Consider the following 25,073-nt stretch of genomic DNA (forward strand, 5'->3'; position numbering starts at 1 on the left):
ATAAACAGTACACACAAATGTGGTTGTTTCTGTGTATTTTTTATTTGATGTTTTCATCACGTGGTGCTTGATGATTTTTTGGATCAACAAAACCAAGAGATTATTGAGGACAGGCAACTTGAGATGAGATTTGACTTTGAATCCTGTTAGAAATTAGCAGTTTAGTGAATTATTGCTAGAAGTCACTAGATCAAGTACTTTATAGCTAATTCAGCTGGCTTAGGAGGGCCAAAAAGGGAGATTTTAAATAAGCAGGCCCCCTCACAATAAAAGACTAATATTTGTCCACAGTTACTTTTGGCTTTAGATATACTTTAAAGGCATCTCCCAAGCATGTAATTTAAACAGTGCCCAGCTCCCCATGTGCTTTTTCTGACAATAGCTTGACTCCTAGTCTTAAAAATTTCCAAAATTTGGTATCAATATTTCCCCCATAGACTGCAATAGTGTATGTTGCTAAGTTCGGGTTTCGTGGACTTTAAAAAGACGAATCACAAGTGAAATGAACCCAGCAAATTTGCTCTAGTGATACCTATTTAATTATTACAATTACTAATAGAGTATAGTTTAATATTTCATTATGTTACATTACATTACATTACAGATGTGGGAGGAAGCAATATCTCTGTGCAAACAATTGACAGAGCAGTATGAAATGGAAATATTTGACTATGAGCTTCTGAGCCAGTGCTTGGTAAGATATTTGTTTTAATAATTTACAGCAATTTTAAATGATTGTGCATGTATAGAATTAGATTTTTTTATATTACTAAATTTATTGCATCTGTAATGTAAATAACTCATTGCATAATACTGGATTTAGTATGAAATGTTCAATGTTCACTGGGGCAAATTTAAATTAGATCTAAATCTGAACATGAGGACATTTAATTTCCTTTATCGCTTTCCTAAATAATATTTTTTTTTCCATCTAATACTGTTGGGGTACCTCTGGAACCCCAGAACAGGAAGTACCTAAGTCAGGATCACTAGGCATTCTTTTAATAAGCATTGAAGGATTACTAAAAATTATTTTAATGAAATTTACAGATTTAAAATATTTGAAAGTAAAAACATGTACCTTTTGCTTTAGAATCCCCCTAAAAATAGCAGTTCCCTTTCTGGTATGTGAGTGTGCCTATAGAGTTATAGTGTATATCTGCAGTGTGAGATCTGTGGCACCGCTGTCTGTGACTGCTAAGAGGATTAAATCTAGGTTCACACTTTTACTGTGCTTTTCAGTCCACAAAAATATTGTGTGTTGTCAGCCCACAGTAGGCATTAAAGTATATTTCCACTTTTGCAGTCAAGTTTGAGAAAATCCCACTATATGTTTGTTATGTGTTCTCATTCACACCCAAAAATCATTTCAAAAAACATTATTTACCTTTCTAGGTGTTTGTTTTGGATTAGGCCTTGATCAGGTTGCAAGATACTTTGGATGATTTGAAAAGACAGCAAATTCAATCTGTCCCTACTAAAAAAGAGGGACGCACTGAGTTTTCCCTCACTAACATACAATGCCGAAGAGCAGCTTCTAGATATTTAACCCTTCATGGCAGACAGTTATGGCAGACAGTAGTCAAAATCTAGTTTAAAACTGACAATAAGATCTGCCAACACAGTACTGACAAGGTTAATTATGGTAAACATTTACTTCCCAGGCCCCCTCCACTTTACAGAGTCCCATCTTCATAGCAGAGGAAATCTTCAGTTTTAGAGTTTTCAAAAAAATGCAAGCACAAAACAGCAGTTTTTTCAAGTTATTCTATGTGGACGAGAGCATGAAACTTTAGGAGCTTAGTGCATTTCTGGCAGATCAGCAGGTACTTTTTCTGTACTTGCAGGGTCTTTTAAAGGGATAAAACAAAGGGAAATGTGCATGCATTGCAAATACAGTATGTGCTGCATATTTGGTTTGTTACTTTGCCTTGACATATGCTTTAAATGTAATATAAAAATGTGTTACCAACCTATAGTGTTTCAACAGCACAGTACATAACTTATATTGTACATTTGCATGTGAGAATATATTTGCATGATGAATCAGAAGAAAATAAAGAATCAATCTCTTGTTATACACATATCACATGTAATTTGTAGTGAATCCTGAAGTCCAGGTTTGAATAGTATAATAGCAAGCAACATGTCTGTGGCCACAAATATCTGCAGATGACATCCTCAGGATATGGCGGTTTCTTGAACTAATAAATATGGTGTCAAAAGAATATGCACCGTGGGGACAATTCATTAAAAGTTATCACATGAATTAAGTCAGTCACATGACCACATATCTCATGCAATACTGAAAATGTCAATTCACTATTGCTAGTATGCGGTATTTACCGAAAATAGCAAAAACACTTGGTAAATACCACATAAAAAGACCTTAAAGTCAATTCACAAAAGGAAATAAAATAAATGCATCCGGTAATTAAGTAGTGGTCCAGGCATGTGGTATGTACTGAGAACTGTCAGTACTGTCATGGTTGTTAAAGTGTTACTAAATCCACAACAGTAAAAATGGTCTGTATATGCAGTAAAGCATGCTTGTTATACTCACTGTGGAACCTAAGGGGTTAATCCTCTGCATTGTATAAAAAGGCTGTTTGATCCTGTCTTCTCTGCCCCTCCACTTGTTGAAATGTCCACCTGATACAGACTGAATCTGTAGTCACATGCACATGCTCAGTTTGGTGTGTATTGCTAGAGAGATTTTTTTTTTCTTCTTGGGAGGGTGCATGTGATCAGCACAGGGCTAATCAGCTCTGTTTAGACAGAGGGTCAAGGATTTCACATCCTCCTAGAGCAGAAAGAAAACTCCTCCTACAAGCTTTAACCAGTGCTCTCTTGAAGTCACAAGACTCTAACTGCTGATGAGAAAAGGAATTTAGCAGTTTATATTTACTAAAAATAATTGAGTTTCCATGTTGTGTGTACTGTGGGAGAACAAATAGAGTGAATGCGGGGTCCTGGGTTTAGTAACACTTTAAGGAATGGGTGGCCGCCGCATCCTTAACCGTTTCAATACCGTGCAATTTTACACCTTCCTGCCCAGGCCATTTTTCAGGTTTCAGCGCTCTCACACTTTGAATGACAATTGCGTGGTCATACAACACTGTACCCAAACTAAAATTTTATCATTTTCTTCACACAACTAGAGCTTTCTTTGGTGGTATTTAATCACTGCTGGGAGTTTTATTTTTTGCTAAATTAATAAAAAAAGACCAAAAATTATGAAAAAAACCCACATTTTTCTTTGTTTCTGTTATAAAAGTTTACAAATAAATAATTGTTCTTCATAAATTTAGGCCGAGATGTATTCTGCTACATGTCTTTGGTGAAAATAACCCAAATTAGGATGTATTTTTTAGTTTGTAGGAAAGTTATAGAGTTCACAAACTATGGTATAGATCTGAATATTGATCAATCCTGAAGTACTGACAGCCAATCTAATTTCTTGAGGTGCAAGAATGTCAGAATAGTACAGATATCCCCAAATGACCCCTTTTTGCAGAGTAGACAGTCCGACGTACTTCATAAGAGGCATGGCGAGTTTTTTGAAGTTGTATTTGTCATTTTTCGGAAAATGAAAAAATTAAAAAAATTATTTTCACTATTTTTTTTAACATACTGTCACCAGTGCAGTACAGCGTCATCATATAACTGGCATGGCGGTGAACAGGGACACTGACTGGTGACAGTATGAAAAAAAAAATTTTTTTTATTTTTTTTATTATATTTAATTTTTTATTACATTTTTTTTTATTTTTTTTAAGATTTTTCTTTCATATTTTACTATGACCAAAGTAGTACAATGTTACCATAGTAACATTGTACTACTTTGGGGAAGTGATCAGTATTTTTTTTTTTTTTTTTTACACAATTTGCTTATAGCAAAGAATTACTTTGCTATAAGCAAGCATTTACCTGAATGAAATCGATTCATTCAGCTTTTTTTTTTTTTTTTTTTTGTGCTTAGCTGTGATTTGGTCACAGCTAATCACATGACATGTGCATGTGATTACCTGTGACCATTCACAGCTAGGCACTAGTATACAATGGATGGCATCATGAATGAAGCCATCCATTGTATACAACTGTCATGTGACCTGCTGTGATTGGTCACAGCAGGTCACATGGTACCAGCAACGGGAGCCGGTACTCGGATCTGTCATCGGCCGTGTCCGAGGTGCACGGCCGGTGACAGATCGCGCTACTGCGCCGCTCTGCATTAGCGCAAACTGCGCATGTGCGGGAGCACGCCAAATGGCGTGCACCCAGACTGCAGGAACACTTTCGAAGCCGCCAAACGGCCATTGGCCGGGTGGCTAATGGTTAACAACCTGCCGGGCTGTATGCTCAGATAAGGGTCTGGTATGTATTTTGAGGGTGATTCCATGTCTTTTTAATTTTGTGTTTGGGTTTCCCTCAGAATCCATACCAGAACTGAAGGGCTTGGTAATGATAGGGGGGTTTAGGGGGGGTTTACACTGTTTCTTTGCTTAATTTCTAGCTACCGACATTTCATTTTTTTACATTCAGCTGGAAGTGGGGAACCCTGCTGACAGCTGATACATTAATGCATGTTTTCACTACTAAAATAGCACATGACTTAATAAAATAACTCATGCGATATTTTAGTAGCTTTTTTATTGAATGCCAAAGTTTATTTTTAAAATATTGTGCAGTATCTTACTGAATACTCGGATTCGGTAAGATGCTGCTTAGGAAATTGCCCCCAACATCTGGAAATCGTATGAGCATGCACTTCTGTCAGAATCCAGAGAACCAATTCTACCTGTTGATTATTTGCTGCTGTTAGATTTATTAAGTGTGCCGACTGTGTGTACATACTGTATATACCATGTTGTGTGCATTTATGAACAATAATATAATTTTAAACATTTTGAAAAGTCAATGTTAGCATATTTCAATATTTGTAATTTGCAAATCTATTTATGTAACTTTATTGTTTATATACAGTATATAAAAATGTGGATAAAAGGTAGTTTTTATATTTTTCATGAATCGTCAATTGTATTTTATTGTGTCTTTCTCTTTTCCTAGTTTAAATGTAATTATTGTGTATAACTACATAAAGTGAACGTAAAAATCAACAACTTTGCTATGGCCATTACATTAAGTATTTCAACTTATTTTTCTGTGTTTTATAACACTGACAGACTCAGCAAGCAAAATTTTATGAAAACATAATGAAAATTCTTCGCCCAAAGCCTGATTATTTTGCAGTTGGATATTATGGCCAAGGTTTCCCAACATTCCTCCGGGTACATGTTTTTTTTTTTTTTGAGATTGAAACTAATTTTGTGAGTGCCACTAGAGTTGTAAAATGAGCAAGCCCAATATTAATATTATTCAGGATTTATATTGCACCAACTGTTTGTGTAGTTCTTTACATTATAAAGGGAGAAACAATACAATTCAATGCAGGAGGGTGAGACAGTGCGAGGCTCTGCCACTATGTGAGTTTAGGAAATTAAAGTAGAAATGACAAAGAATTTTCATTAAGGCTTCATGCAAAGTTCCAGACTTGTTTCTGAGTGGAGAAAGCTGTGTTTTGAGTTTTGTAATCCTGGAGTTTGAAGGTTCCAAAGTATCTCGGTTGGGACAGAACCTTCAATCCTCTGTCTGGGTTTTGCTGGACGCTGGCAGACTGTGTGACATAGGTGTGCAGGGTTGCTGTAAACAAGGCTTACAAAACTTACATTGCATGGACTTTCCTTTACACTTTGTTTTGAATAACATTGGGCTGCCATGCCTTTAAAAAGCAGTTCAGACTGACGCAATCTCACTTAGGCTACGTTCACACTAGCGTTGTGTGCAGGCGGCAGAGAGGCATTTGGGAAGCGTTTTTACCGCTTCCCAAACGCCTCTGCCAATTCTGCATATTACAGCACATGGTGCTGTTCTAACGGAAGCGTTTGCGTCGCGTTGCGTCGCGTCACGGCAAAACGGAAGCCTCTGGTCGAGTCAGGAGGCGTTGAAGCCTGCTATTCTCGTCTATGGTGCTGCTCTGCAAATGCCCGGCCGGCGTTTGCGGTGCGGTTGCGACGCGGTTGCAGGGCATTTGCGGAGTGGTAACACCACTCAAACTGCATTATAGGCGTTTGTGGGGCGTTATTAACGCTCGGCAAACACCTAGCAACCGCCGCTAAACCGCGCATGCGGCGTTTGCGGAGCGTTTGCCGAGCGTTAAAAAACGCTCCGCAAATGCCGGACCAACACTTGCCAAACGCTATAGGGGCGTTTGGCAAGCGTTGGTAAAACAGCCAAGTGTGAACAAGCCCTTAAAGAGCTTAATCACCTCAAATTACAAGGGTTAGGAGGGTCCTGCTCCTGAGAGCTTACAATATAATAATAGGGACCAATACCCCAAGAGACTAGATTTACTTCTAATAGTTTATTCCCTAATTTTTTTCTTGGATGATATTTTAAGATCATTATATAGATTTAAGGTCAATAACCTACCAGCCTGGTATGTTGCAGAAATGCACACATTACTGCAATGTACCACACTGTACTTTATGCAAGTCGTATCCCAGGGAACAGAACACATTAAAAAGAATGGAAGTGAGACTTCTTCAAAGAGACCCTAGACCATTCATTGCAGCAAAGATCTTCCTATAAGATTATATGTCTATTTATGCTTGGTACACTGCTGTATGAAACTGCCATCTTACAGTAGATGTGCTAGTGCCAACAGACTCAGAGTGGTCACGCAAGTAACACACTATATTATTCTCCTTTGTTTTTTCATGACCTGCAGAGTAGAGGGGGTTATATTAGGGCATTGACTCTTTTTGTACTTGTCAAATTTTCTAGTAATTTCAAAGGTGAACAACAATTTTTTATGAAAAGAAAAATACTAAAAATAAGCATTTAAAATACCTGATTTTTCAGTGCTTGTACTTGCAGTTATTTAAGATGGTGAAATAAATGTTATAACACCTAGAAATGAATAGGCAAACATATTTAAAATCAGGAATATTGCAAGGATTATGAAAGACTTTGAGCACCTTTGTCAATCTGCACAGGGAAATCTGTGAAAAATGGTGTCTGTGGCTATATCATGTTGATATGTTTGTATTGCTTCAAGGGGAATGGTTAGCTAGAGCATGAGTTCACTGTATACATGGTATACAGAACATATGGTACAGTGCTTGTACCCAAAAAGTATGCTTTATTTACTGTGACACAGGGGAGATGCTCATAGATACACAGACTGTAAACCCCAAGACAAGGGATAATTAAAAAAAAACAAAACCTCTTCTATTAAGTATGTTTTTTTAAAACTTTGTCTCCTTTGACTCTTCCTTAAGAAATAACTTTCTGAAATAGGGATACTTAGTAACTAGCAACTGATACAATGAATGTTAGTCAGATGTGTGCAGTTTACAAAGTGCAGCAATAAGAAACAGATATAGTACAGCAGAGTTTAAAGATTAAAGCAGTAAGGAGTATGTAATGTATGGCACAGATTACTGAATTCAGTGGTCAGAATATGTCTGGGATATGTACTATGTAGATTAGTCAGTGTAGTGCTCCTTTACATGGTGATCATTGAAGAAGTGCCCCCTTACACTATCAGTCTGTGGAGAAAGAACCCATCTTATATTGTAGGTCTGTTGGTGCAATGCCCCTTAACTTGCACTATGTGCTCACCCAGAATAAAATAGGCAATGTTATTGAGAGTATGTCCAGCTATTGTTTTTTTGTAAAGTTTCTTTTTTGGAGTCTTATTGCTTACTCAAAATGGTAATTTAATTAAGTGTAGACAATTGCCTTTTTATTAGCTGATTTGAAACATGGCTTGTAAGGGGTTTGATCTATGATCCATGTCATTACAAATATACAGTAGTTACCAACACAGTTGCGTTTGCGTTTTGCTTTTACTTTCTATTATTTTTCTTTTTACTCTTGATGTGTGTGCTATTTAACAGTACTAACTTTTACAATGAAATGTTCTTAATTTTGTAGAATAAAGTTTTTATTTACCGAGGAAAAGAATATGAGCGGAGAGAAGATTTTTTGACACAGCTAATGGGCCAGTTTCCATTTTCAGAAAAACTGAATACAACCTCATGCCCAGGAGATGATATAAAAAACTCTCATGGACAATGTATCCTTAATTTTACATACTTTGCTATTCTACATGTTGTATACACTATTAGTTGCATTCATAAAGTGTGCCCTTCTTATTCAGTTATGATCATGACATATTGAATGGATATCTGTTTAGTTAAATGAAATCTCAGCCAGTAACATGATATCACAGGAAGCAGGGTAAAGCAAGGTAATGGCAGCTCCATAGTGGCACCAATGTAAAGTCATCCCATTGTAGTTTCTTTACAAATCAGATACCTACTTTTTATAAACCATGCCATATACAGACTGTGGGAAAGGGGTTCTTCTATTCACTTATTTGATCTCATATGTCCCTTCACATAAGTTCTTTTATGGGTGAACTGGAGACACAGGAATACACCACTGCTGTTTGGTTATATAGTTACTGCGACTAGGTAGAAAAGGGTGGTAGATCATTACCCAAAGATCCAACACATGCTTAAAGGTGGTAAAATAAAGTTTAATCTGCAGTCCCTTTGTCATTGAAAAACACTAGTTGGTGCATGAATTGCGTTGTAGCATCTTTCACTACAAAATCTCTCAAAATTGCCTTTACTCAACCCTCAGTAATCTCTGGAGGAACAGAGTACATTGTCTGTATTTTCCCCCAGGAGCAAGATTCCGTCTTTCTCTAATGATACCTTCTCCAAGGCCTTTTGTAGCTACTTTACTGCCCAGCAAACAGAGCCATGTCTCCTGATTGGAAGAGATTTTCCTCCAGTCATGTAACAGAACACTAGCTACCGTTTACAGAGGGAGATAGGGGGCCATAATATTATAACACTCCACCATCCTTACAAGCCCCTAAAAATATTTTCTTCCTGTCTGTTCTGTGATATTGAACCATAAAATGAGAAGAGCTTCAGACAATAGCCCTGATTTCACATGCAATTAAGCTTGTATCAAAAGTACAACTGCATAGCTTCAAAACAGAAAACTGGCCCACTGTGATACAGCTACAGACATGCCAAAAGTTGGCACCATCGACAACATCACCACAAAAAAAATCTTGCAATCAAATCAGATCAATTAGTAATATCTATGCCTTATTGACTTTATCAAGGCATTGAATTGAGCATAACATTCTTAATGAAACATTGTCAAAAAGTGGTGTGCATGTGTGTGAGGGAGTGTGTGTGTGTGTAAAAGATGTCAGTCTCATAGCCACTATATATAACAAGTGTTTATCAGATTGATGCCAAACATGAACATGCAGTAGAAAGAGTTGTGCTGCTATTATTTGGTTTATATCACAAGAAATGTAGCTGGAGAGGAGCTATGCTAGATTGCAGATAAGAGAAAGGAAAGGGGAGGCAGGAAATGATAGGCAGCTATGAGGCAGAAGATTGACCAAAAGACAAGTCCAAATAGAAAGCAATGGTAGAAGCAAGGTTCTTGGTTTGAAGTTCACTAAAAATTACAAATGGCCATGGTAGACGTAATGTAATATCAAATACACACAAAATAAAAGAATTGAAGGATATAATAAAGAAGGGAGATTACGCTGCACAGTATGTTTCTGTTATTCACATGTCCTGAGCACAACATGGTTTGTAATCGTGCTATTTGTTATTGAAATGTATTAAAACAAGGAAAACAAATGTGAAATATCAAAGACAGATCATAAAGCAGTATTAAACGGTCTTTATAGCACATTGAGTACAATAAAATAAACATTCCCCATAAACATTGTTAAAATTCTTACACCAGCATTATGAGTTTACAACTTTCAATGCTGCTGGCTCCTGCTCTCTCAGTGCTGCTTCCCTAAGCTTCTGGTATTCACAAGAAAGAGCTAAATGTGGACAGTGCAGTTTTTATCATTGGCAATTAAAAGATAGAGAAAATACATACTCAGTAAATCATTCAATCAGCTGCTGAAAGTGCTTAAAGCACTAAGGGGTTTAATATTACTTTAATACATCAGCGATATCAGTTCTCATACATTTGAAGATTATCATTAGAATACTTAGATTTTTTTTTTTATTCAGTTCAGAAGCAACTTGCATTTCCATCATTAGCTCAGGTATAAAGTTCAAAGAACTCAGTATTTGTCTCATTTTCCAGTACTTACATCAAGTTTGCCAAAATCTTAGTATTATTTTAATTATAATTATAAATAATATTCAATATTGCCTTAACAACTTGGCATTGCAGACATTCAATGTTTCACAGTGCAACCTGTGCTTGAAGAGCAACCCCAGTTCAGAAACAAACCAGTGCCTGACCAGATAATAAAGTAGGTATCAATCACTAGCTTACCTTTAGTAAATGCAGCATTACACCCAGGGGCGGACTGACAACTCATGGGGCCCCCGGGCAATAGGGGATCATGGGGCCCCTGTGTTTTTGCCCAAACTCAAAAAAGCCTATGAAAAAGGTACCAGGGGCATCTCATGGGGCCCCCTACTGGCCCGAGTTTCCAAATGGTCAGTCCGCCCCTGGTTACACCTGTCTACAAGCCTGTCTTTCCAACAAGGTTTTTTCAGGTACTTTAAAACTTGGTAAGTATTCTAACTAGCATAATTGCAATGGTGTCTGGATTGCATACGCAGTTCAGTGAATTGCTTTACATGCTTACTGTAGTTGCTACTTAAATGAAATATCTATATTACAAATTTGTTTTGTCACATTAAAGCAAAATCCCCACTATAACCTTTTATCATTTGTAGATCCTTATCAAAAAGATACTGCCACTGTTGTGAATTATCTCATATGTTACAAGTATAAGTGAGAGTTCACAATTTTGTTGCTAATTATGTCATCTAAAATGCAAAAAAAAAAAAATCAATAAAATTAATGCAGTTATTATTTGTATGGCTCTATGGGGTAAGATTTCTAAGTGGGCATTCAATTATAGTATGATCATGAGCAAGAGATAAAGTTTGCGCCACTGTCTATTTTACCTAAAACTCCTTCATGTTTTACAGCTTTTATAAGTCAAATTATGTGCAGAGATTCCACTACTCAAGACCTGTTAGGAAGGGGTCCATTGATCCAGAGAATGAATTTGCTGTAAGTATATTAAACTTCCTGTATTGCTGTAAAATAACAGAGCTCAATTCTTTGAGGACATGTGCGTGTAAGCCTTCACCTTTATTTTGTCTAAATGTTTCTGGACCATATCAATTTTGGGCCATTGAGTTTGTTCTGGCGCTGTGTCAATACTCTAAATTATCTTGTAAAGGGCCTACATTCTAAGACCTGACCTTTATACTATTATTATATTTGAATAATTTGGGGGGTTGTCCTACTTTCTTTTGCAACTTGTCGTTCATTTTGAATTTTTGTTGCCTTGAATTCCTTTTTTTATTAAATCAAATAATTTTACTGACATGGTATACAAAAAAGAATCATCCCACCTCTTCAGAATTTCTCCATAAACGGAACGAAGGAACAACTACCATAAAATAAAGGCATGTTTATATAGTAAACCAGTGTCATCTTTATATTATCTTAGCAGGTAACAAAAGATACAACACCCGATATTTCCACAACAGAACATTCAAATATCTTGTCATACATGAAAGTGGTTCTAAAGGCTGAAGGTTTTTTTTACCTTACTTACAGCATTGGGACCCTTACATTTTAATACATTTAAAAACGATATAGGGTCTGGGATTAACAATAAAATTTCAGTCTTTGCAAATGACACCAAGCTTTGTAGTGGAATAACGTCCTTACAGGATGTCTCCAACTTACAAGCCAACCTCAATGCACTGTTTAATTGGGTAACTATGTGGCAAATGAGGTTTAATGTTGATAACTGTAAGGTTATATACTTGGGGGATAAGAATATGCATACATCATACATAATAGGGGGGGTACAACTGGGGGAGTCAATGGTGGAGAAGGATCTGGGAGTTCTGATCACAAGGTTAATAATGGCATGCAATGCCAAGCTGCGGTTTCTAAAGCGAGCAAAATCCTCTCTTGCAATAAAAGAGGTATAGACTCCAGAGAGAGATATCATTTTACCCCTGTACAAATCATTAGTAAAACCTCATCTGGAATATGCAGTTCAGTTTTGGGCACCAATTCACAAAAAGAAAATTGGGGAACTGGAGAAAGTGCAGAAAAGGGCAACCAAACTGATAAGAGGCATGGAGGAGCTCAGATATGAGGAAAGATTAGAGGAACTGAATTTATTCTCTCTTGAGAAGAGGAGATTAAGGGGGGATATGATCAACATGTATAAATACATCAGTGGTTCATATAGTGAACTCTGTGTAGAGTTATTCACCCTGAGGCCAATAGAGGACAAGGGAGCACTGTTTACTTCTGAAGGAAAAGAGATTTAATCTCCAAATACGGAAAGGTTTCTTCACAGTAAGAGTTGTGAAAATGTGGAATAGACTCCCTCAAGAGTTGGTTCTGACCAGCTCAGTGGATTGCTTTAAAAAAGGCCTGGATTCTTTCTTGGATACATAGAATATAACTGGATACTAACATTTATAGGTAAACATTTATAGGTAAAGTTGATGCAAGGAATATCCGATTGCCTCCCGGGGGATCTAGAAGTAATTTTGTTTCCCTGCAGGAGCAAATTGGATCATGCTTTGCTGGGTTTTTTTGCCTTCCTCTGGATCAGCTGTGGGTATAGGATTATAACTTTTTTGGTTTAACTGGATGGATTTTTGTCTTTTTTCAGCCAGACTAACTGTGTAACTTCTTGAATTTTATGCATGAAGGTAAAAAACCTTCAGTGTGCAGCTCCCCTCTCAGCCCCCCTAAATCTTACTTGAGCCTGATCTCGATCCAGCGATGTGCATGAGAGCAACGGTTGTTCTGGGTCTCTCCCTCCTTATTGGCTGAGACACATCAGTGGGAACCATTGGCTCCCACTGATTTTGATTACAGCCAGTGAGCAGAGGGCAGGGCCGAACCATGCATGAGAAGAGGAGGATCAGGACTGCTCTGTGCAAAACCATTGCGAAACCATTGCACAGTGCAGGTAGGTATAATATGTTTCCTATTTCAAAAATAAAACTGAACCTTTTATTATCACTTTAAGAACCTGTAAAGCGGGGTAAACATCACAAGACTACCATTATAAAAACTACCAATAAAAAGAGGGGCAATTAGAATAATATCAAGAGAGTACCCTGTCTAATATTAATTTCTTTAGATGCTATACCTAGAGTGCTATAGTCCCATAATTTATCAAACGGACAACCACGTTTGGTTTATGTCAATTATTACTGTTTATACCAAGTTGAGTGGGAGGGGGGTAAAGGGGCAATCCACCTGTTTGCAATAAGTGAACTTGGTTTTATTTTTAGCCTTTTAAACTTTTTGCCCATGAAAATACACTGAATATTGCAGTGTGTTTTCATACAGTCAATTTAAAACATTGCCATTTCTGTTCTGTGTGTTTCAATGAAAATATTCCTTCCCAGTCTGTTTGGAGAGCAGCGCTCATCCTTGGAAAAACTTTTATGTTTCTATTATGTACCTGTTGTTTACAGCCTACATTAAATTAAATCATGTTATGGTCACTACTGCTCAGATGTACTTTTATATGAACATTGAAAATATGCTCAGCATGGTTTGAGATTATTGGGTCCAGAGAGTATAATTTCTAGTTGGAGCATCTGTAAACTGTACCTAAAAAATTGACTTGTAATAGGTTTAAAAATTCCTCCCTGATTCTGTTCCAGCAGTGCCATTATTCTAGACAATTTCAGGGTAGTTAATATCCTTCATAATTATAATTGTGTCAGCCCTTGCAGCTCTTATTATCTCTCCACCTCCTCATTAACACTGGGTGGCTAGTAACAAACTCCAATAATTAACTTTGAAATATGAATAACCATACGCAGCCATTCCTCTATTCCTTCCTCCATTAGTGTCTGACCCCTGTCTGACTTTCCTGCCCATTATATTTTAATTGTTCCTCCCCTCCTATTTTAAATACTCCTCCAGCCTTCCCATAAAGGCTGGCCATAGATGGTTTAAATCTTGGCCGATTCAGCAGGGGCCATCCAAGATTCAAACCATCTATGGGTGGGCTGATTGTACCCAATTCGGTTGTTGTAGGACTTAAGTACAACTAGCAGTAGGATGTTTACATGCTATTACTGCTAGTGGCTATAGCCACTACTAATAGGGAGTTCTACTGGCAGGGCAGTCTCCCCGATCCCCCCCCCCCCCCCGGCAAAAAACAGTAGCTTTGTGGGAGGGATTCCCCAATCAACACTGATTCTCTAGGATCCTGTGCCTTCTATGTATTCTATCATTGGTCCCAACATGGATCAAGAAAGCTGGGCTATGCTCAGCTTTTCCCAGCAGTTTGTAAACCCAGTTCACTCTGGCACTGAGGAAACAGCAAACCATTTGGTTGAGGAGATCCTGGTAACAAATTATTCTATCAGTCCTTCTGATCATAGAATCCCCAATTACCACAAACTGATTAGGCATTCCTAAATTACCCTCACCACCCTCATTGGAGATATATCTCTAATGGAACCCTGGATATACGTTACCATATTGTGCTATGCCTTTCATTTTTACAATATTTCCATTCATCAGTTGTGCTGCAGCTCACACCATCCATCAGCTGTTAGAGAAGAAAGAATTGTTTGTGAAGTCAGCTGATAAATGGTGGAGGGTTGTGTTAATAAATAAAGCTGAATATTTCAACAAAGTACAGATATTATTTTAACTGAAAACTCCACTAAGGTTTTTTTTCTAGGAACCTTTTCTGTGATATTTTGAAAAAGCTAACTCCAAGTATCTAAATATTCCTTCTATAAGGTACTTTAGAACCAAGCAAATCCAACAGGAAAGCCAATAGCAGAATTGATTATTTCACTAGGTTGGTAAAATACAATGATTGCTTCTAACAACCTATTGTAGTGGAACATCTACAATTGTATTAGTTTTAAATAGTATAGGGATGAGTTAGAACCTTTGTCAGGTTCGTTAGCTATCTGTGTCGATGCAGGGGAGATTCATCCTTTTTGCCTAATGTCCCAGAGACAGAAAGTGATTGGAAATCCAATATGTTATGTTCATCACCAGAATAGAAGGTAAAGAGAAATCTACTAATGGGGATATCTGTTTCAATGACAACTGTCTATGGAGGGATTTCCCCTCATTTTGTAGAGCTTTCCTCTCACTTCCTGTTGTATCTCTGGGACAGGAAGAAAATGGAAATCTCCCAGATGGGACAGTGAAAGCACAAAAAAAAAAACTTTTGAATAATTACAATATCATTTTATATTCTGTGCATCCTGGAGACAAAAAAACAAACACAGCAAAATGAAAAAAAATTGTTTGACCACTGTTAGTTTTAAAACACATATTCTTGTAGATAAAAAAATGCAAATATTGTTCTGTGATTTATTCTAATTTATAATGACACTAAAACAATGTTTCTTGTTACAAATGGTAATGCTGTTTACTAAGAAAATAAAGGCCATTTTTAAAATAATGTATTATTTATTATTCCATGTGATGTAACAAAGGCGAATGACTTCAGGGTGTACAAGGCATGCCAAATGTACTTTAGGGCATACCTTGTAAGCTCAAAGTCTGCAGGTGCCCACTGGTGGGAAGATTTGTGTTTATAGTAACATATGAGAAGATATTTACTCACCCTTTAAAGATTCTGTGACCTGCAACAACCCCTGTCCAATAGGGACAGCTTTCATACTTTTCCATAGACTTAAAACAAATTAAAACATCTTTTGTGATACAAACAGCTTGAGGTACACAATGTCACAACCTATTAGTTTACAAGGCAGTCTGAAAACTGTGAAACCTGTTTGTCATGAACGAGTCACGTATGTGCACCCTAAGGCCTATAATAGTGTGGAATAGACTTCAACAAGAACTGATCCTAGCAGATTCTAAAAATGTGAAATAGAGTAATGTGTATTCCAAAAAGCACAACGTAAAAAGCAAAAAAATTTAAACATTTAAAATGATAAACGTACATTAAAACATTCAGGATGAATTAAAAATATTTCCAAGTGTCATTAGGTCAGGAAGAATTATGTTTTCCTGTTAAAGCAAATTGAAATAAGTCTATATCATTTTTCCCCTTTCTCTGAAACAATTTCTAAGGATGCAATTTTTAACATTTGAATGTGATTAACATAAACCCTTTTATATGCCTTTTCTGGTTTTAACCATTAATGATTCATTATTTCTTTTATTTTATAGTCTATGTGGATTGAGAGAACAACTTTTGTTACAGCTTACAAACTTCCTGGCATATTACGCTGGTTTGAGGTTATATCAATTTCACAAGTACGTACCCTTTTCATATAGTTAAGTTTTATTTTCACTAGAAATCTATTCAGGCAATGATTTTATGTAATAGAGAACTATCTGAGAGACATAGTACTAATTTTTTCAGCATTCATAATAAATTTTGAATCAGCCAGATCTTTGGCATATAAAACAGTAGCTTTGCCACATCCATTTTAGGCTGCTATAGTAATTTGGTTTATAGCTATCTCTGCAGAGATTTGAAAACATCTAATATGCTTATACTATTAAGAAAGAAAATCCTTACTATTTATCCCTGGCCATGCGGGATATCCTGCATGGTAGGGGTTGGGGAAAGACCTGGCAACCTACCCTGTAAAATAATTGCTAAGAGAATTCATGGAAGAAGTCACTTGTGAGTGACGGTCCATGCAATCGCCAAGGGTCGGATATGACTGAATGGATAGAAAGAAAGATAGATACCTCTAATACAGACATAGCAGGTCCCAATGTCTCTAACTGTAGCCAACGTGCATATAAATTAAAACTCGCAAATCTTTTTCTGAGCCTGTTGTATTGTGATAAAATGATTCCTGGCTTCTTTAAATTGCATGCTAACTCATGATGGTGCTGCCTGGAACCTGAAATCTACAAAAAAAGTTTACATTTCAGGAAGAAAAAAAGCTCAGCTCTTTGATTCAAGGGATGATTCTCTGTGATATGTTATGCTAACTTACACATAATATTTCAGTTCCAAAATTTCCAGCGTGTCAGGTCATGGTCTCTAAACAAGCAATTCCTATTTTCTTTTTCCTTTATTTCTATCTGCTGATGTGGCCAGTTATTTGTCTACTTTCTGTAACAGACCAAGCTGTCCAGCAAATATGGCAATTAGAGGGTTGAGGCACTGACAGGGGTGCTGACAATAGTCAGCTTTCATTAATTTATTTAAAACTTTTATCCAAAAAAGGAAAACACACACCTGATGCTGTAACTGCATAAAAAGTGTTATCTGGGGTTCAGCATTAATTTATTAGTAAAGTCCATCTAAAACTGCTAGTCTAACACTACCTTCTCCCTAGATTGACAATGCTGTTGTCCAGAGATGCATGGCCGCCATCGGGGGGGGAGCACATACAAATGTAGGAGGCCTGGGCGTCCTGAGGGGGCCAGCCACCCAGGCCTCAACCATGGCCGGGCCCCCCTCCCCCAGGCTGCTTTGGCTGCTCTGTGGGGAAAAGTGCTCCCACTGTTTTCTCGGTCCTCTTGTATTGGCCCAGCCAAATCAGCAGGGAGGAGGGGGGTGGGTGGAGGCAGAGTGTATCTGTAGCAATCAAAAAGAGAAAAAACTTTCCCCAGCCAAGTGGACTATTTCTTAACTTTCAGGTGCAGATGTCTTAATCTCCTGTGCCAAACAAGTACATTACAGCCCCATTCTGCCTGGCAGATTGCTATAGAAGAGGCAAGGACTGTAATGTACTTGTCTGGCACAGGAGACTACTACATTTGCGCCCAAAACTGAAGAAATAGTCCACTTTCTGCCTAAACCACGTCACAAAGGGTACAAGAGTCCAGGAAGTCCTTTCTTCTTCAAAGTAAGATATGTGGCAGCCTTGTTGTCTGGCATTAGGTGAAAGAATGGACATGCTGCTATTCACATTCTGCAACATGGGACAATCATGTTCATGTTGTCCCAGGTTCATGTCCAGGTTCCTTCTGGGAGATTCTTCTGGCTAGGATGGCTGTGTGTGCAGGGAGGGGGGGCTTTCATCTGAAAGGTGTGGAGGCACTAGAAGGACCTGGCTGTGTGTATTGAATGTGCCATCTTTTATTAACAATTGCCATATGGGGAAGTCTCTTTGCTGGATTGAACTGTCTCTTTGATATATGGGATATACGGAGATGTCTCTTTGCTGGATTAGAATGTCTCTTTGCTGAATATATGGAGATGTCTCTTTGCTGGATTGGCCAGTCTCTTTGCTGAATATATGGGGATGTCTCTTTGCCGGATTGGCCAGTCTCTTTGCTGAATAAATGAAGATGTCTCTTTGCTGGGTTGTGCCATCTCTTTGCTGGATTGGGCCATCTCTTTGCTGAATATATGGGGATACAAGAACTGATGACTTGGAATACACTTTTCATTTACATATATTTAGTTGTAAGAGTGTTAAAATAAAAGTGGGTGGACTGAAGGACTCGGGGCAGCCAGTGAGTGGGCCCTGGGGAATGTTGGTGGTCAGGCCTGGAGGGGCCGAGGCCCAAAGCTGTGTAAGGGCCCCCAAAATTTCTGATGGCTGACCTGCAGAGGTGTCTCCGTTGCGCCTCCATTCAGAGTGGAGACACTTTAAGACAGGAAATGTGTTATTGCCTGGATCGCTAGATGAAAATAGCACCCTTTAAAGAGAGAAATCTTTTGGCAGTTTTCACTTTACTGAACAGAGCCAATCTCTACTAAAGATTGTGTATTACACATGCAACATTTTGTTAAAATATTATTTGATGCATCCTTTTTTTGACAGACAACCATTAGCCCGCTGGAAAATGCAATTGAAACAATGTCTGCAACCAATGAAAAGATTCTAATGCTCATCAATCAGTACCAGCGGGATGAAAACCTTCCTATTAATCCTCTATCAATGTGTCTGAATGGTATAGTGGATCCTGCAGTTATGGGTGGCTTTGCAAACTATGAAAAGGTGAGAAAACAAATATATTTTTACAATGTAACTTTTTCTTTTCAATTCGTTTTAATAAAGTTTTTTCAAAGACAGTAACAAAAGATTGAACAACTGTGACATTAGCAGAAATACTATCACATACATGTCAAACGTATGCTGACTGGACACAGCAGTCAACATATAATCAACCGAGAATGATATCAGTGACATCTCCAAAATTAATACAAAAGTTATAAAGTATTATGCTGATAATATGCCCAAAACTCAACAATGCACAGTTTGTTGCCCAACAAAATACAAATTGAACACACAAAAAAGTAAAGTTTATACAGTGAGAAAACAATCCAAAAGAACTTGGACAAAGAAGAGATGGAGTAGCAAGGAAGCTGTAACTCCATAAAGATAAAGGATCTAACAGAGTGCATCTTTTTTCAATATATATTTATAATATCCATTGTTATCAGAGGCCAGAGAGCTTGAACAAAACATTCCAGCGTAGCCATCTAGTATCAAAAACCTGTATAGTATGATTTGAAATTTCATACAGGTAATGAGAGCGTACTCTATTGACAACTTCCAAAGCTAAAGGAGATGTAGTGGATTTCCATGCTTTAGTAAGAGTTAATCGGGCAGCAATTAGAATGTGAGCAACCACTGGAAATAAATTCAACGTAAGAATTAATAACGCCAAATGGGAGTTGGGATTCGTATATACTCTGGACACTGGAGAAATCAAATTAAACACATCTCTCCAGAAATTCCTTATGCACCCACAGTCCCATAACACATGTAGTAAATTTGCAATACCACCGCAATTCCTCCAACATAAAGGAGATGCATCAGGATACATTTTTGAAAGTTTATATGGGGTAAGATAACTGCGATGTAGGATTTTTAGGGAGCTATCCCAATGATTAGTGCACTTTGAATTACCTATATTACAGGACCAAGCCGCCTGCCATTCCTCTGGAGTAAAGGATCTATTCAGATCCCTCCCATTTTTCCACACACGCTAGTACGGAATGATCTGGATCATGTTGTAAAAATTTGTAGAACCACAATATTAGGGATAGCGAAAGTAGATTTAGATAAACCCATTAGCCAGGCACCCAACATTGCTGAGATAGAAGGAAGATAGGTACGTATTAACTTCGGAGAAATAACTTTTGCAATTATTAATGCCTGGAGGTCCTGAGCCGGGACTGTACTCCTCTCTATTTGTACCCATAACTTATCCGAGGGAATGAACCAATGTTGGAGTTGATCCAATAATGCCACGTAGTAATAGGTGGATATTACAGGGAAACCTACACCCCCCTTAGATTTACGTTTAATGAGAGCGGAGAACGGAATTCTAGGTTTTTTCCCTTTTCAAATATATTTTTTCAATGCAATATCTAGTTTACTAAAGTAGGAATGGGGAATGAGGAGCGGAATCGTTCTGAAAAAGTATAAGAGTTTAGGCATGATCAACATCTTAAAGGCCGCTAATCTGCCCAACCAGGAGAGCTCAGTTTTCCCAATTGCCAACAACTCCTTTAAAAGTGCCTGAAACAGTGTCTCATAATTATCTCTAAACACATTGGAAGAGGAAAAAGACACACATATGCTCAAGTATTCTAGATTTTTAGTGGACAAGCTATACAGGAACGTATCCTTAAGGCATTGTAAAAGTTTCTTTGAAATACCTATAGGAAGCGCATAAGATTTAGTAATATTGAGTTTATAGTAGGAAACCATGCTAAACGTATACAGAGTAGAGGAAATTACTGACAGGGAAGTCAAAGGGTCCGTTACAGTAAGTATAACATCATCCGCAAATAGTCCAATCTTGTGGGACATATGTTCTGTCGTTATACCGAAGATCAAGGGATTCAATCTAATTGAGGTCGCCAAGGGTTCCATCACTAGTGAAAAAAATGATAGAGGAAAGAGAACATCCCTGTCTAGTCCCATTTGTAATTGAAAAGGGTTCTGACAGAGCATTGGATGTAAAGACTTGCGCAGAGGGCACAGTATATAGCGCTGTAATAGCTGATTTGATGTACCCATGCATACCAAAGTTGCCAAGAGTAGAGTCGAGATATTGCCAATGAACTCTATCGAAAACCTTTTTGGCATCCAAAGCCAAAAATACAGTCTGCGAGTTACGGAGTTTGGAAATCCGTAACAAATTAAGCACTCTATGTGTGCTATCTGCTGCCTGCCTACCTTTACCGAAACCTACTTGGTCTGATTGGATAAGAGAAGGGTTCACTGTTAGTAATCTAGTAGCAAGGATTTCAGCATATATTTTAAGATCCATATTAAGTAAGGATATGGGGCGAAAATGCTGAGGACAGTCTGGGGATTTGCCTGGTTTGGGCACAGTAACTATAATTGCTTTCAACATCTCAGGGGGAAAAGCCGCCATACTGGCTGCCTCCAGGAACACTCTATTAATATGGGGCAATAAGATGTCTTGAAATTCCTTGTAATATTCAGCAGTAAACCTTTCCGCCCCAGGCGATTTCCCCTTCGGTAGTGCTTTAATGGTGGCCCTCACTTCATTATCTGATATAGGTTGGTTCAGAATCTCCAACTTAGACTGGTCCAGTTTAGGTAGAGAGAGACCCTCAAAAAAGCTCTCAATAATACAATGTAACTTTTTCAAGTAACATTATCTTAAAGTGAAAGTGTCGGCCATTTTAAATAATTAATACAAAAATATCTGCTTTGTGCCAGGCATCTTTTGGCCATGGTTTGGCCATGGTTTTCATGGAAAAAGATTTAGGTGATAAAGCAGAAGGGTAAATGCAAAGAAAATACTGTCATGACAAGGAACGCACTCAGCAACCATTGCCACACTATATTCAGCAATGTCTGGGTTCTGAACAAAGCCCTACTTCCAGGGGGTCCAGTACTTCAATTTAAGCAATTTGCAGGGTCTGTAGGTGTAGGTAGCAGTAGATTTGTTATGAGGAGGTATCAGCCAAATGATCAGACGACACTAATCAGATGACTAGTAATGTAACGTTTACTGTATGAAAACAAGGCAAATTGACATAGACCAATGTTAAAAAGGTTTTTAACACACATAAGACAAAGTATAACAAGCAGTGAAACAATTGCAGTACAGGCCTGCCTAGGGTGGGTCCCAATAAAGATACTAGGTGGCAGCACAATGCAGAATATGCGTATTGAAGAGAACTGAGTATGTGTGTGGGTGTGAATATCAACCTACCAAATTGAAATTCACTGACACGACATAAACATTTTACTGGCACAGTCAAGTTTTTACTGGCATTTCCAAAACTTAAAAAAAAATTACAGTTTTAAGTGCAAATTTAAGGATTTAGGCTAGAAACAAGTACAATATGCAATCAGCAATGCACTTTAAGGTAGATATTAAGGCAAAAAACATATTTATTTTTGTATTTTCAATATAGTAAGTAGCTCAGGGACAGGATTCAGTGGGGCAAGATATTAGACACACACATATGGCCCACACAATGGACCTTAGCTCGGCTCCCTTGCACCATGACATGCTCGGCCTCCACCAGAGCTCTCTGGTGCTGCCCAAACACACTGTAGCAGGTACTCGCATAGTCTTAGCCAGCTCTGGACAAGAACTGTGCATGAGCTGAGTGTCACAGTCATATTTTTAACTGCCAACCTTTTCCTGTCACTGGCATTTACTGGCAGGAGAAAAGTGCCCATTTTTTACTAGCTGCCAATTGAAAATACTGACAGTTAGCAACACTGGTGTGTGGGGTAACACCTCTTTCACAAGCAGGCTGGCTGTAGCCGCTAGCCCAAGTGAAAGAATTCTGTGGCTTGCATTTCCAGGTAGCAGCAGAATTCCCAGAGATAGTTGTAAAAGAGGGAGTCAGCTAAAGATAAAGGACTACCCCACTGAAATGGTAGTATTCTTGGGCCTGCTGGCCCAAGGCCCACCTCAGTAATTCAGGCTTAGATGAAGCAACATGCTCGCAGGTACTCATCCAATGGCATTAAAGAAGGATCCGCCCACCTGGGTGTATTCAAGAGTGCTGGGTATAGTGCAAGCTAACTGGATTTTGTAAATGGATTTAAAACTACCTTTAAAAATAAACCACATGTAATACATGGATACCGGACTCCGTGCATCACTTCCGGTCCATGCTGTAACCGCTGTGCACCCTGAGAATACTACACTATGGAAGTCTTTTTCATGTGCTTATTCTATTGAGAGCTCTAGCCACGATTGCATGAGTATTCATAACATCTTAAAGACACAGGCACCTCAGACACTGTTTGGGAAGATATGAACAGACAGCCTAGGGCAGAACCCACTGGACAAAGGCTGCAGTGATATATTGGAAATTCTGATTTTTTATGCTGGTGTTGATTGGAGGTGACAGTTCTGGGAGACCATTGGGAGCACGTGGTGTTTTGAAAGCACAGAAAGCATTCATGTGATTCATATTTGGTGTTGGATAGAATTTATTCACAGATGGCAAGAGTATTTACAAGTGAAGAATTTTTATAAATGGACTGCACTATGAACTTTATTTTTTGATTTGGGTTTTCTATGGGATGTTTATGATGTAATATGGAAGATTGATGTGGTTTTGGATTAACCTCCCTAGCGGTATGATTATGTCCATATTTCTCTGCTGAAAGCGGTAAATTTTTTTGCATGGAAATGTGTATTTTTTTTATTGTAGGCCTGTAATTCTCAGGAATAACTCACTGAAATCTGTCCGAACAAGAGTCTTGTAAACATTCCGGGTAGGATAGAACTTGAAACACAAAATCATAAATTATCATTTAATAAATAATCATAAAAGTAATATAATAATAATAAATTTAATTCAATAATATAATCAAACCAAAAACACTGAAATTTGAAATATAGCACCAAGTTCGCACATCACTGAGCAAAGTCGCAAAATCATTTTCAGTGTCTGATGATGAATTTCCCCACGAATCATTATCACTCAATTCTGCAAGTGGTTCTGATTTACTATCGCTGTTCTCTAGCTGGTCTAAAACCGCTTTTGACTTAAAAGAACGCTTTTTGGACGCCCTGGACTTTTCTACGTTTCCAGGCAGAAAGAACAGTCAAAATGCAGGCAGGGCACAGGACAAAGCAGTAGGGACAAAATGTATGTGAAATGGTTTGATACAGGAATGTTTTACTATGTCAAATTCATTTCTAAGAAAATGACAGTTTAAAAAAATTAAAAAATTTACCGCCGTTCTGGCCCCCGTACGTCCCTTTCTTCCCGACGCTCGCAGGGACCGGAACACGGAAGCTGGATGCCGGCATCAGCTGGAGGAGATGGCCGGGGACGTGGCAGGGGACACATCACGGGAGCGAAGGACAAGGTAAGCGCTGCAGGGAATCCCTGAGCAACGCCACATGGTAAGCCCGAGTGTAGCTCGGGGTTACTGCTTTTGGTACTGAAACTTTACCCCGAGCTACACTCGGGAATACCGCCAGGGAGGTTAATAGATCCTTTATGTAGATCATCACGTATTTATTTTATGTATTGAACATTTTCAAATTATCACTGACTGTTAGAAGCACTACACATTTTTTAGATATACAATGGAGTGCGATTCCTGTCCGAATCACATGCCACATGTTTCCCTTCAGACGAGGGGTAATTTGCAGTGTACTATGAGCCAATCATTTTGTGTGTCTCAAATCGCACTGAACCCACAGGAAAACCACATGTGATTTGAACAGGAATCGTACCGCATTTCTGTTCAAATCACATATGATTTTTTGCAGTATGATTCGAGCCCATTCAGTTTTTATGGGCTTAAATCGTACCACAATTGTATCGATTTTAGGTATTGAAACATTTGCACTTGTATATTTTCTTCATAAATATGATTCTGGGCCAAATGAAATGAATGTAACACACAAATTAACCACTTGCCCTCCGGAGGATTTACCTCCCCCCCTTCCTGACCAGGCCATTTTTTGCGTTATGACGCTACGCTTTTTCAACAGATAATTACGCAGTCATGATGTACCCTAACGAAATTTATGTCCTT

General features: G+C 38.1%; 1 protein-coding gene across 1 annotated transcript in view; it reads left to right on the forward strand.

The window, feature by feature from the left end:
* LOC149437111 (dedicator of cytokinesis protein 2-like) overlaps nt 1-25,073 on the forward strand; it is a gene marked incomplete at its 5' end in the record, with an annotated part of 102,499 nt that overhangs the window by 34,001 nt on the left and 43,425 nt on the right. Inside the window, 7 exons of the mRNA XM_089661111.1 lie at nt 605-694; nt 5,187-5,291; nt 8,002-8,143; nt 10,306-10,387; nt 11,079-11,163; nt 16,318-16,404; nt 18,885-19,061. Coding sequence (XP_089517237.1) covers nt 605-694; nt 5,187-5,291; nt 8,002-8,143; nt 10,306-10,387; nt 11,079-11,163; nt 16,318-16,404; nt 18,885-19,061 — 768 coding nt within the window. The remainder of the gene's footprint in view (nt 1-604; nt 695-5,186; nt 5,292-8,001; nt 8,144-10,305; nt 10,388-11,078; nt 11,164-16,317; nt 16,405-18,884; nt 19,062-25,073) is intronic.

This window comes from Staurois parvus, unplaced genomic scaffold (genome assembly GCF_062004578.1).
Source record: "Staurois parvus isolate SC_StPar_1 unplaced genomic scaffold, SC_StPar_1.0 ptg001314l, whole genome shotgun sequence".
NCBI lineage: Eukaryota > Metazoa > Chordata > Amphibia > Anura > Ranidae > Staurois > Staurois parvus.